We start from the raw sequence: 13,734 nt of genomic DNA, 5'->3' as shown, positions 1-13,734 counted from the left end.
CGTTATGGAGCGATTCTTTTTGTAAAATTTCCAAGAACTAACAGATCAAGGTGATACGGGGCACTGTTAAGTATGGCTTTAGCCTTTTGTGTCTAGTTTTGTATTATTTTGGTTTTCTCTTTTTCGATTATTTTTTGCGGTGCCGTTTCTTTTTTCGAGCATTTAAAGGTCGATATTTGATGAGTTTTTTTGCGTTCTTTTGTCAATAGTTGTCTTGAAGCAGCAGTTTTTGAAGGCAGTTTTAGAGAAAATTTCTTAGTTTTATTTAATTAACTTTCTGAGTTTTATTTTTTCTATATTAATGTTACTGTTGAAGCTTCAAAATGATTTTTTTAAATAATGTAAGAGCTTCATTTTGTTCAGTGAGTAGTTAGCTTGGGTCTAAGTGAATATTTGCTTCGTGTCGATTCCGGAGTAGGTTGTTTAAAGATCTGTTTACAACTTTTCGGCCTTAACAAGCCAAGGGGAAATCATTTTTCAGTGGTGATTTTAAACAAACCGGATTAGTTAAGCGAACAAAGAAGCAACTCAATTTGAGGCGTATTTTTTTCACTCTCCTTTTTAATCAAATTTGAAAATGGTGTTTGATCAAATCTCTGACCCTGAGAGGGATTTTTTTCCGCGTGCGTCGATTCAACTTCCGTATTTTCTCTATTGAGTGCTATAAATATGTTACATATGTGTTATAATTGCGACTCTTTCAGTAGTATTTCTAATCTTCTTGGCTGAGTCTTGTTTTTTTTTAAATTTCCACACTGTTTATTGTGATGGAGAATAAATAAATTTTTAAAAAACGTTTTGCCCGTAATATTTTGTTATTTCTGTTTTTCTTATCTTTTCTGTTTTTCTAGGTTTATTATCAATGGCTTACTGGTTAACTGGTTAACCAAGTCTTACTGGTTAACTGTGCATAAATTTTATAAAATAATTCGGGATAGTAGCAAATTCTTCAGGTTGCTTTTGTTTGTTATAGTTTTTGTTGTGCGATCATTTTTCTTGGGAAAAACCTCTTAGGTTGCTAATGAAGGATAATTTTTTTCAATTTATTTGTTTCATTACAATGCTTATGCTCTCCACCACTTTTACACCAATTGTATGCAGTAAGTTTCATTAGTTTTTTAAGTTTTGTGAGTGTATGTTGATTCATTGGTTTTCTAATTTGTTAGTCCTTTATTTACAGCGAAAACGTCAACAGATGACAAACTGGTTTCCATTTCGTATTCAAGCCACCTTATGATGTGTTATTTCCTGAACTCCAATTATTCTTAAGCAATTTGGTATCTTCACAAACGTTCCATGGAGGACTCTTAAGCGATTCATTTAAAGAGCCAATATGCTTTTTTCAATGCCAGCTTGTCGGCTGTTTGAATTTGGATACAGTGCAGATAAATTTTTTCTTTTTAATGAAAATTCCAAAAGGAAATTATAAGCAATAAATTTAAAATATTTTCAGAAATATAAGAAAAAAGTACGCTTGATTGCACAGCTAGTTCATTTCACCTAAAAAAATTATTAGAGTTTGCCAAAAGAGTACTAGTTGTTTATTTAGATAATCCTTGACTAAAATTATTCCCTAATGTTCTTAAAAGATACCATTGTTGTAAATTTATTCTCATGTAAAAACAGAATTCAGGTCTCCTTGCGCCCAGTTTTGTCATGATTTGGAGTTTACTTGAGAGTTATGAGTGTTTTGGTTTCGAGCACGATATTTGGTGACAGGTGGCCAAGCAAAGTGTAAATCACTGATTTTCGCACAACCTCTAAAGCAGAATCAAAATTATACTGCATGGTCATGATATTCTTTTTTGCAAGATGTAAATTGTTTCATTTTTTAAAAATTACAAAGCAAATAAGAAAACTATCAGACGTGTCGTAGCCTAGCAACTGGGCAAATACAGAAAGAGTAAAGCGGTTCAACAATATATTCTGAAAACTAATGGAAAACGAAAATGAACGAAAAAATTTTTTTAAATGTTACATTTTGACGCCTTTTTTCCCTCATTTACGCCTATCACGCGTACTTAAAAGACAGAAATCATACTGTACGCAGCTTTTCGGGCATCATAATGTCTTGGGGTGGCGTTTTATTGTGTAAAGTTCTTGTTTTTAACCTTATCATGTTAAATAGGCATAGTTCAAGCAAATAAAAGTTAGCTCGGAAACAAACTATTTTTTTCGAAGCAGATCTTGATCGAACTTTTTGGTGCTCAAAATTAAGTAACCTCATGAGTATTCAATTTTATGTCTGATTATACTCTTGAGTGGGTTGGAAATGAATTCTGGTCCCACGAGTGACTCTTGATTGACTGGGACTCCAACTTTGGTAGGTTTCTTTCAAGTCATTACGAGATGAAGTAAATTTAGGATATAATGGTTTCAAATTAAACACTCCTTGAAGATAGTTTCCTTTTTACCTTTTCACTTTTTACCTATTTCTTTTACCCCCCGATCATTTCCCCCTAATTATTTCGAACCTGTATCATTACAATCCTCCATCATTTCAACCCTCTTTGGTTTCACCTCAATCTTTTCACTTCGATTCTAATCTTTTCTATAAAGAGGATTTTTGAATTAGTAAAATAAACTTTTAGCCATGTCTTGTCAGCCATGGTCATGCCACAGCAGCCCGTGGGACTTGATATGCAACTACCACGACTGAATGTGAATTTTATTTATCCGCTTAATTGAGAGAAAAAATGCTAGTAATGTCGATTGCTAATTTAATGGGTAGAACGATAGTGGGATGATATGATATGGAGTCAGGATAGGCGGGCTTAAATGAATCAAGGTAAAAAGAAGTAGAAACAATTTCTCATTTTATGTGCAATTATTTAGAAACTAGATTGCAAATGATTGTAAAATAATTCATCAAAATGACAAGTATTTGCAACAGGTTTTATTTTTATCACGCAACTAACTGTTACACTGAGTAGTTTTTATGTTTTTTGTTTGAATTAAACAATTTTTGAGAATTGGTTAGAGAAATAATTTAAGGCCAGCTCAACCGGAGGCCAATCGTTTGCAAATGTTTGAAAATTTCACTATTTTATATAACTCTTGCACATTTCTCCTTCTGGAGATAAATTGCAATTAATCAAAAATTGGCCTTACCGAGGACAATATACAATTGCTCAATTGTTGCAAATTTGACTTTTGTTCAATATTAGGCCCAGAACTTTGGTACATTTTGGCCAAAATAGGCTCCATTGGCGCTTTGTGGCGGCCAACAAAAGCCTCGGGCCAGCAATGGGACCCTAATTGCGTTACCCCTTTTCACAACTTTTGCTCTGATAGGAAGGCTCGACATTTGGTAAATCTGAAAAAGCCAAGATTTTCGGCTAAAATTTGGCTGAAAACGGCGCATGAACACCTGAAAGCGATCAAATTGGGGCCCATTTGACCTTCTCGGGTCCCCCTCTGTCACATGGTATCAGTTGGTATCAGTTGTCAGGCGCCCCAAGAAAGTGCATAAAAGTTATTGCAAAACTCGTGGCACGTTACAAAATTATTTGGAATTCAAATTTCTCGAACGAATATTTTTTGTAAAGTTGGTTTTGACTTCGGAATCAACTTGCAAATGTAATCAAAATCTTGGCAAAGACTTGTTAAACATACGGATTTGTTTGTAGACGTGCACAATACTGATAGGTGCATGTAGACTTGCATTTAGACTGACCTAGTACTGATCTTGACTTGCAGTTCAGTCGGGGGGGGGGGGGGGGTGGGGTAATTGTTTTTAATAAGTGAATGACTAAAGTCCTCAGTAAGACGTCTTTTTAGCGAAGCTAGCTTGATCGGAAAGGTCTAATCAGTTCAAATTTGATAGAAATCAAATGATCACGTGTGAGACATTTTGAACGTCAACCCAAACAATCCATTTTTCAGTGCCAACAGATGTGCAGTTTTCATAAGCAGTTTTTATGAGCAGCGCAATTGCGGGCTTGGGGCAGTTGGGTTTCAGGTCTCCCCGGCCATTGGGTGAGATGAAACATTGAAATTTCTGGATCTTTTCCGTTTGCTTCCGTTTGCCCCCCCCCCCCCCCCCAGTACGTTATGCGCCCCCAAGTTACAGAGCACGTGCCTTTACATAGTAAATCATTATGTAAAAATATGTCACGTGTGTCTGGGGGGTGCAAATAATATGCGTCCACTAAGCTGGGGGGGGGAGCACAAACGGAAAAGATCCAAATTTCTAATGGTCTCTTTCGTCTCAATGTTGAAAAAAAATTGATTCAAAACTTCATTATCATAAAAGTGTAAAATATTACAAACGCATTAAAGAACAAAACCATATCGCGACATTTCGAGTTTATCAGTTAAACACCCATTCGGCTAGAATTCCCATTTCTGTTGTGAGGGCCACTGTACTGAGTGGCTATGTAGTATTTAAATGAATTCTACGGGAGACCTGGCGGTTCCATGCAAGTAGGAGGTTCTCGCTCTGGCTCGTGATTCTGTGTACAGTAGCGCAAGTTTCTATTATAGTTCACATCAACTCCATCGCATCTTTTCAGCTGTTGACCAACACTTGGGTACAAAATCAGAGCTGCAAACACATCCTCTACGGAGTTCCCGGGGAACCCATGATGTGATCTCACCACCCATCTGAACATTGCCATCATTGATCCAAAACCCAGGTAACTTGTCCAGGCCATGGCCCAGAACTGATTAATCAACATGTGCAAAAAATGGAACAGAACGCATAAGAACAGAAGGAAGTATGTTGTACTTGCATAAATGTACAACTTGTACTTTTTAGTGTTCCAAACTTTGCATGCAGCCTTAGCGGCCCAGAAAGGTCCCATTATAAACGCCAAAAGCCATTCCAGAATTATTTCTAAATTGAAATCCGACGCGAAGTCCAGATATCCAACGGGGAAATCCGGCGTTTTAGCGTCCATGTCGCGGTAAGCCACTGCACACGCGCGCCAAAGAGCGACACACATGAAACATACAGTTGCCGTATATGGAAGGGCGCACACAATTGATGCTGTTTGCAAGGCGTTGAGAGCTGCATCACCACCCGCCTTGAGGAGTGCAGTGGCCGCGGCACCTTCTGTTAGTCCCCAAAATATTCGTTGCAACTTAGGAGGATCCAAGTCTCCGTTGGAACCCAAAATGTCAATAATGAGGGACGCAGAGTCTGATGACGTCACAAAATACAAGGTGATCGCGATTAGAGAAGTTATGTCAAGAAAGGTTCCGAACTCGCCGTGAGTTTCCATTGTATAGAACCATCTTTCGACCAATGAGTAGCAACTGAGTCTTACGTAACTTTTGTCCTCGGATCTTGCCATTTTGTTTTTATCACCATTCGTAATCCAATTGTAGGTCTCTAAATGAGACATCTCTTGCAAAATGGCTTTGTTAAGCGTATTTTGTGAACATGGATTACAATTCGTATCTGAGCAGTAATTCTCGAAATCAGACACCAAAAGAAGTGAACCGCTGTTATTGAATGGTGCGCTTATGTTATCTGAAAAGCTCTGAGAACAACAGTATCCTTCGACAGCCGCAATTCGTTCAGTGCCCAGTCCCGCTCCCCCAAAGAAGGCGAACCAAGCAAATTGGTACAGGATTGGTGCTACAATAGTTCCATTGATGAACTCTCGAATGGTTCGTCCTTTTGAGATTTTGGCAATAAAAACGCCTGAAATGAAATGTAGCGGTATGAGCCCATAACGCCCGCTGAAAGGTCTGTCAGTGGTTTAATGTTTTGTATTTCTTTTTTGAAACTGCTAGCATTTCTGTTAACCATTAGATAGATTTATTTGAAAATTTTGATCAAAGGTTGTTTTTTGAAATGCAGTTTTTTGCCTAGCAAACGATGATATCCCTTTGTTAAGCATTGAGTTGAATAGTAACCGCAGCTAAGTAGAGAAAACAAAAAAAATATTTTTGTTGGGAACCTTTTAACTAAGAAACTGCAATAACGAAGTTCTGTGCTGCAAGCAAAAAAATCTATTGATACAGACGGGAAAATTGATAATTTCTTTATTCGGGGTGGGAAAACAGAGAAGTAAAACAAAAAATTTATGCAAACTACAACAACACGATTTTAGTTTACATTACCTTCAAATATTAATATCAATTTTTTAAACAGAGATCACATCACCGTAATCCAAAAAATTTTTTGAAAATTTAATATCTGTTAAAACATTTCTTTTTTCTTGAAAAAATTAATTACTATACTAAAAATGATGTGTTAGAAGAGGCTAAAAAAAGTTGAAAGTTAAGTTTAATTTCTTGTAAATTGCCTTAATATGCCAGGACAATGTGTGCGAGTAATTTAGCGTGACAATTAGAAAAACATATCAATCATAGAATGACAAATATACGGTTCTCGTTATTTTTATGGTATTTTTGATGCCAACGGGGTTAAACGCATTTTTTGCCAAAAAATATGTTTTGGGGAATGAAATAATAAGAAGAACAGAAAATTTTGTCCCCCGAATGTTGAGTTCGGAGTTATTTTTGTCCGAAGAAAGTGGCAAATAAGCGGTTGACGGGAAATTGCTCAATTATGAGAAAATTGTCGATTATTTTTGCTGTTTTCAATTTGCTTGTGTTCTACAGGTTTATTGTTTTTTATTGAGATTTTGTAATTTTTACTCGTGTGGTTAGCAACCTCCCAAGGAATTGAATATAACTACTCTATAGGGACAGGTCAGGTTTACAGATACCTAAAAAACTGATTAGGTAAACTAATTAAGGAAATGAGGGAAGAGATCGGGGACCTTGACTGTTTTCTTTCCAACTACTCTATGATGTCATAATGTTGGTCCACCTAACAGTAAACATAAGCAAATTAAAAAATAGTTTGATGTCAAAAAACTTCAGCATGTTTTTTTTTGTGGGCAACTCCACTTCCTTGCATGGCTGCTAAAAAGAACAAATCCATTGAACTTCCAATTCCCCCCTCCCAATTTTTGTGTTAGTCCTGTGTTATGAAATACGTAACCAATAGAGAAGTAAAATTTTCTTTTTACTAATCAATTATGTGGTTCAATTAATTCTTAGTGAAATCAGGGAATGCAGCGATTTCAGCATTTATCTGCATGTGATGAGATAATTTAGTGCCGGCTAAAAAAACTCTGCGAATTACAGCGCATTTATCAGATATTAAGCCTGTTTCAGTTCAATTTGTACAATAATTGAGCGCTCTGTTATCATCCTAAAGAAAATTCCTTATTCAATCTGCTTATCAAAGCTTCAGTGCTTGTTAGTGTTGTATTATTTCAGGTTTGGATTCATTCTTTTCGGCTCGTTTTCCTGATCCTAAGGCCTTGCACCCCAATGTTTTGAAAAATAAGCTCATTTGAGTACGCTATTTCTATATTTTCAAAAAACTATTGAAGATTTTTGCTGAAATGAGCTGAATTTTCAAAAATATGGCGCAAAACCTATGGGTCTATTATTTTTTCTTCAGTTTCCGTGCTTTAATGTACTTAAAGATCAGAATTTATTGTGTTTCGAATCGTATTTGCCACTACTCTCAAACATTACTCTCTTAATTAAATAAAAATACTCTTATAGTCAGCAATAGCACACAAATCTATTCAAAATCTTGATGAGCAATACCGAAAGCTCATTGTGTTTCAGACCTCATCTCAATAAGAGAATATTTAGAGTTCAGTTTAATGAACCAATTCTTGCATAAGTGCCAGAAAACCTCTTTTTTGTGGGTGTGCAAAGCAAAAAACTATTTGTTTTAGTTTTTGTATCATTTGATGCGGACTATACAACCAAATTCGTTAATTATATAAGTTCTTTTTACAAAAGAATTTTCTAGGGACTAAAATGTAATGAAAAAATAAAAAGAAGCATTTATTTTCTTCTTAATCTCTTTGTTTCTTAATCTCGAAACTGTTTTTATCTGTTATTTATCTTTGTGTTATTGGACCTCATTGCTGCATTTACTTTCTTACTGTAAATTACAGTCAGATCATGCTCTCGTAATATTGGACATTTTGTCAGGCTGTGCGGAATTTATACTCTACAACACAGTGGAATGCAAGCAAGGCGAAACTGGGAAACAAATTTGAGAGAGCAGTACAAACCTACAAAGGGGCACCAGGCAATCCACCAACCCCAGTAGAATACGGTCCAGCTATCCATCCAGTCTTTGGGCCCATCTGTGCCATGGTCCACAGCTCTGGCTCTCTCCTTGCCCAGAGTACTGTTTGAGTGCATCTCAAAGGCATCACAATGGAAACTAGTGAATAGACAAATTATTACCACTAGGTTCATCAATTTTTGAATAACTATAACTCTATTTGCACTACCCAGGTTGAGGCTATATCCCACGCGACCTCTTGTTGCTTAGTACCGTGACAAAATGATATTTCGCATCAAATTGCCACAAGCAGACACGGGGGTATAGTCTGACCCCTAATTAGTGGTATTTAAGTTCCAATCATGTACCAATCAGAGGTTGCTTAGCCCTGGATCCTTAGCATGGGTGACCAGAGGTGCCTCGCTTTGGCAACATCTGAGCTGAGATATCATTGGAGCCTAGAGTGTTTTCTGAACTCACCAAAAGTTCTCAAAGGACACGTAAGCAGAACTCTTTTTGTAGACTTAACGAAAACACAAAGGTTTCCGAAGCACATTTGATCAAACTTTCATATTTTAAATGTAAAATTACAGGTTTATATGGTTATTGAGTAAACTAGTATGTCATGGAAAGGCTGCATAATGTGGAGATCACAATCAATTTTGAACAATATTTTTGATACTTCAGACAGATTTACCAAACTTGCACTACACACGTTGAGGTTACACTCCACATGACCTCGTATCAAGTTGGTTTTGATCTATAGATCCGTGTGCTAACGAAATGAATTGATCAGAGCCTGGATTGCGTAGGCTTGGATCCTTAGCATGGCTGATCATTGGATGCCAAAAATTTTATGCTAATTCTTTAAAATTTTATGGCAATTTCTCTAAGCACTTATAACACTGCACAAAAATTTATGTTGCGCAATGCAGTGTTCACACTTTGCAGAAGGTCATGCGTTCTTTTTTCCTTAACGCCGTCTACTCTGGTTAAATTTATCTGGTCTATTACGTATGTTGGTCTGTTGTTAAGGCACGAAAACACGCAAAATATGTACAACGTAATGGTAGTCACGTTTTTTCTATGAATAGTTTCTCTCTTAGTAAATTCACTTTTAAAATGCTTTGAACACATATCAAAACAGTGTGGAATAAAGGTTGACTTCCAATCCAATCATAGAAACTTGTAACTGCAACAACGATGTTCTTTGAATTTTTAAAATTAAGGATAGCTTTAATAAAAGCACAGAATTTGTTTAGAAAAGTGGTATCTACGGGGCATTCAAGTTGAGCGTTTCAACTACCTAGCAAATAGTGATTTTTTTAACAAAATAATGAAAGCGAGAGGAACTACCATAATAAGTTATGGAGTCAAAATTTTCAAAAATTTTCAAAATATTGCCGAATTTTGCACCTTAAAAAATGTTATAGTCGCTATCATGGGTGCATTGAATTCAATAAGTTGAATTTTAAATATAAGTTGGAACTAAAATTATACAAAGTTGGGCTAACATTTAAAGTCTTATCAACGTCAAAATATACAGAGACAATTCAGATCAGCACAATAATGACATGCTAAAGCCTTGGGTACCATCCTGGTGGACCTAATTTTTGAATTAGATACGACCGGGTAATATCATGTTCAAAAACGGGAGGTTAGTGGATAATAGAGATAAAATTCTGTTGATGACAGATTAAAAAAATGAGATGAGAACAAGTCCTCTAAGATAATGAGAGTGCCAAAAATAGTTAAAATTTTCTCAAGCATTTTTATCGGCACGACGTCATTAGGCAAGTTCATCAGGTAAATTCTTCTGCCGCTTCAGGACGCTTAAATAAATAAAATTTCTTAGTTTTTCGATGTTTTTTGAAACTACCACAACAAACTATGCTGCTTTGTTGGCAAAAGATAATTCTACGTACACAAAAGCAAAATCCTTTAGAAATTGTAGGAATCATATTTATGAAAGCACAAAAACCAGAGACAATTGGAAGTGATTAGAAATGCCCAACTTGCTTAAACTTTATCACAGTAACATAACAAAAGATCCTAAAATCTCCTGCAAATTAGTATGAACAGAAACAAATAAGCATGAGCAGTTATTATCTGGAATAGTATGACCAAACAGTACCACCAGTAGAATATGTAACAGAAAAATACTGCTATAGAAAAAAGAATGCTTATTTAGAATCTCAAAAAATACTGGAAAGGAAAAAAGAATGCTGTCTCTGGCATCTCCAAAGATTTTTTCGAGATCGTGTACCAAAGACATAACCAAAAAAATCTTTATTAGCAAAGTTAACCTCCTTTTTGCACAAATTAAATTTTTCAAACTCAATTTTGTTTTAACTGCACGAAAAGTTCGTCATGGTAATGTGATATTTTTGAATGTGTTTTATTGCCCGAACCCAAGTCCCAGCACAATTCAGCGCTGAATCTTTACATGCCCATATTAACTCAGAAAATCAGCTCTGAATCAGTACATTTGCAGCCCAGGTATAGGTTTTTATGAGCAGGACAAATTCAGAAAAACTTTTTAAATCATGATTTTGTACTTGACAGAATAGAAATATATTTTTAGTGCTCCCCCTCCCCCTGCCACCCCCCCCCCCCACAACTCCCCATATTGTAAATATGGTCCCAAAGGTTCTTTTCTGGGGATTTCTGGAGATTTCAGCCCAACAGGGGAGGGGGGGGGGGGGGGGGGGGTGAATCTCAACAGGATCTTCTCTTCCCATTTGAGATCAGACTGAATAGATGAACTGATAATCTGAGGTGAACTGAGAGACTAAAAGATGAACTGCAATCGGACTGAATATTTTTTATTGTACTGAATATTATTTTTCATTTGCTATTTTCATAGTAAATTCAATATTTACCTGTTGAACTTTTTTTCTGAGAATTCTTTTTCTCAGGCTGATATTTTTCCTGAGCAGTTGTTGCTCAGTATGATTTTGGCATGCGGTTCAGAGCAAACTCAGAATAACTTGAGTGGTCCTGATTTTTTACTCTGATCATTCCATTTTTTGGTTTTCGGTACTTGACAGAGTAAAATACAGAATAAAAGTTACCATGATTCAGCGCTGAAAATAAATGGGAACTCAGTCCGGGTGTTCAAAAGCCCGATGGCAATTTTTATTAAACTTATTGCCAAAAAATCAATGTTTCTCTCACAAAAGTGTCTCTAAATCTTTAAATATTGCCGCAACAAATTGACTACGGGAGCTGACAATTCCTAATCAGACGGAATTTACATCAGTAGCAAATTGATCAGCGTCTTTTTGAACGTCTATTTGTACCCAAATATAATTTTTCCCATGAAAAGAGAAAGCTTATGTTTCTTATATTGTTTCGTGAGCTCACCCCAGTTGCAGGATATACTGCAGGTAATAACCAGTGGACTGTACATAGACATTCAGAAGGTACATTGGCTTCTGCAGGAGGGCAACAAATACCATGAGCACCACTGCAAGTGTGAAGGTGACCTCACTTAGACGTCTGATCCCAATGTCGATTCCGGACATGGTGGAAACCGTTGCAACAGCTGTGATGCCCCACACTATTACAACCTGTAGAAAATAATATATTACATAAACTAATGACACATATACATACACACAAGCGAGCAATTTGACTTATTTTGTCTTCCACGCATTACTTTATGATAGAAGTTGTCGGGATACAACAAATGAAATCTCATATTTATCGATATGGATTTTGGATTTGATATTTTGCTTTTAAAAGATCTCTCAGAAACTCGAGTAAAATATAGGTTCTGGCACGTAGCAATCAATGATCAGACAACCTTCATCGTGCTTGTTAGAACTTTGTCGAACGAAGTCTGAATTGTTTCTGCAGATTAATTTCTGCTTGTTAAGTTTAACTATTTCAGAGTAAGTTACAGAAAAATCCTACAGTTCCCAATTGTTAACTTGTTACATAATTTAAAACCAACTGATTTGTCAGAACTTTCAAGGTACCACTACGAGCAATCTATCGGTACCAAATTGCCAAGAAAAATTACTCGTTTTCATTACCAGATTTCAATTTTCCTATGTTAATACGTTGTTTCTGTGAAACATGCTTTCAAACGTTGTGGACGAAAAGGCTGTTCCTCATGTCATTGTTTTTTCTTGTCAGTGTTGAAAAGTGGAAACTGCTTTTCAGCGCAAAATATGTTTGACGCAAAATATATATCACCGCAATTTTATGATAAAAGATATTAAAATTTTGTGAAATGGCCTTAAAGCCGGAACAAGTACTTTTCGGATTTATTTGATCCTATTTTTCATTTTAAGGCCTTTAATTGCTTTGTGGAAACCATTTTAAAATTTTTTAAGCCTTTTCCGCATTTAACGAAAGTCGACGACCAAAAGCGCCAGCCATATTCCCTGGAAATTATTTTAGTTCGGTACTGGTAGATGCTCGTAATGACCCTCCAAGAATCTGAAAGAAGAGTGATTATCCGTTAAGATTCCGACTGATTAATCGAATTCATTTTGGTTGAAGTTTAGATGCTTGATAATTATCTCATTTCATTTTACAAAACGTATAAGTCGAAAAAAAATTGTGAAAAAAATAAGCACGCTGAATTTAAGAATTTCGCTTATGATATTTTTGTCAGCATTTATTATGGCTAATACTGCAGTTGAATAGAAACATTGATAAAAAATTGAAGCGTTTTCTTTTTGAACACACCAATTGTTGGCGCCACTTCAAATCAGCTACAAAAACCATCAGAAAGCAAGAAATAAACTTTGAAATTGAAAAAAAAATAGAATTTGGCGAAACCCAAAAATGGTCAAAACTGAAAATTTTTTACAAGTTGGGACCGAAATTTTGTACACCCCCCCCCATTTTGGAAGGGAAAACCTGAGCAACCCGATGTTAGGAACCTCTAAGCTACACATGGGCCCAACAAATGTTATTGCATAAGACCCACTAGTGTGGCTATTAGCACTTATATGGTGAAAAATAGGCATTTTTTGATATTTTGTCATTTATCGTTTAATTTTCTATAATGTTTACTTATGATACTTTAGCTGTTCCTTAAAATACCATACAAATGAGGTATTTGGAGCTAAGTAATAACCATCCGTGCCTATTTCAGTCAGAGTAAATATTGCAGTAATTTGACATTTACTATGTAAACAATGACCTAAAACACTTTCTTGATTAACCAATCAGAAACAAGTCGCAATGGTGTTATAAATGATAAATATTTGATGATTTACTTTAACCGAATTGTTTGAATAGTGAAACTACATTGTATTCAGAACCATTAAAAACTGTTACCAACAGTAGTTAACTCTCAGATTAGACTAAAATTTGATTGTTTAACAACTTTAGTGTCTTTGTTAAGTTTTGCTAGATCTCAAGATCTTGCAGGTCTAAGTTAGTTGAGCTCGCTTGACAAGAAGTTAGCAACAATACTAGCTACTGGCTGAAACCTTACAAACTTCAGCTCGAGATCGAATATAGATTATCACTGAGGATTTTCTTAACTTCAATCAACGAAATCAAGTCACAGTGCTTTAATACGTCCAAGCGACTAATTTTTTCTGCGAGATCATCAGACAATTGGATTCAGCAAAGAATCAGGTCGGCGTAAAGCTTGAGAACCAGGCTGCAATATATCGGTTCTGCAGAGAAATTCGAGCAGCCGCAACACCAAT

At 35.9% G+C, this 13,734-nt stretch overlaps 1 protein-coding gene across 1 annotated transcript in view; it reads right to left on the bottom strand.

Annotated features, from left to right (window-relative positions):
• Positions 1–4,229: 4,229 nt before the first annotated feature.
• Positions 4,230–13,734, bottom strand: part of LOC142342263 (putative glycine betaine transporter) — a 33,338-nt gene continuing 23,833 nt past the window's right edge. Inside the window, exons 6-8 of the mRNA XM_075393541.1 lie at positions 11,423–11,628; positions 8,061–8,215; positions 4,230–5,650 (exon numbers count right to left, since the gene is read on the bottom strand). Coding sequence (XP_075249656.1) covers positions 4,398–5,650; positions 8,061–8,215; positions 11,423–11,628 — 1,614 coding nt within the window. The 3' untranslated portion in view covers positions 4,230–4,397. The remainder of the gene's footprint in view (positions 5,651–8,060; positions 8,216–11,422; positions 11,629–13,734) is intronic.

This window comes from Convolutriloba macropyga, chromosome 7 (assembly GCF_964194025.1).
Source record: "Convolutriloba macropyga chromosome 7, txConMacr16.3, whole genome shotgun sequence".
NCBI lineage: Eukaryota > Metazoa > Xenacoelomorpha > Acoela > Convolutidae > Convolutriloba > Convolutriloba macropyga.
This window is presented reverse-complemented; position numbering and strand designations above follow the sequence as displayed.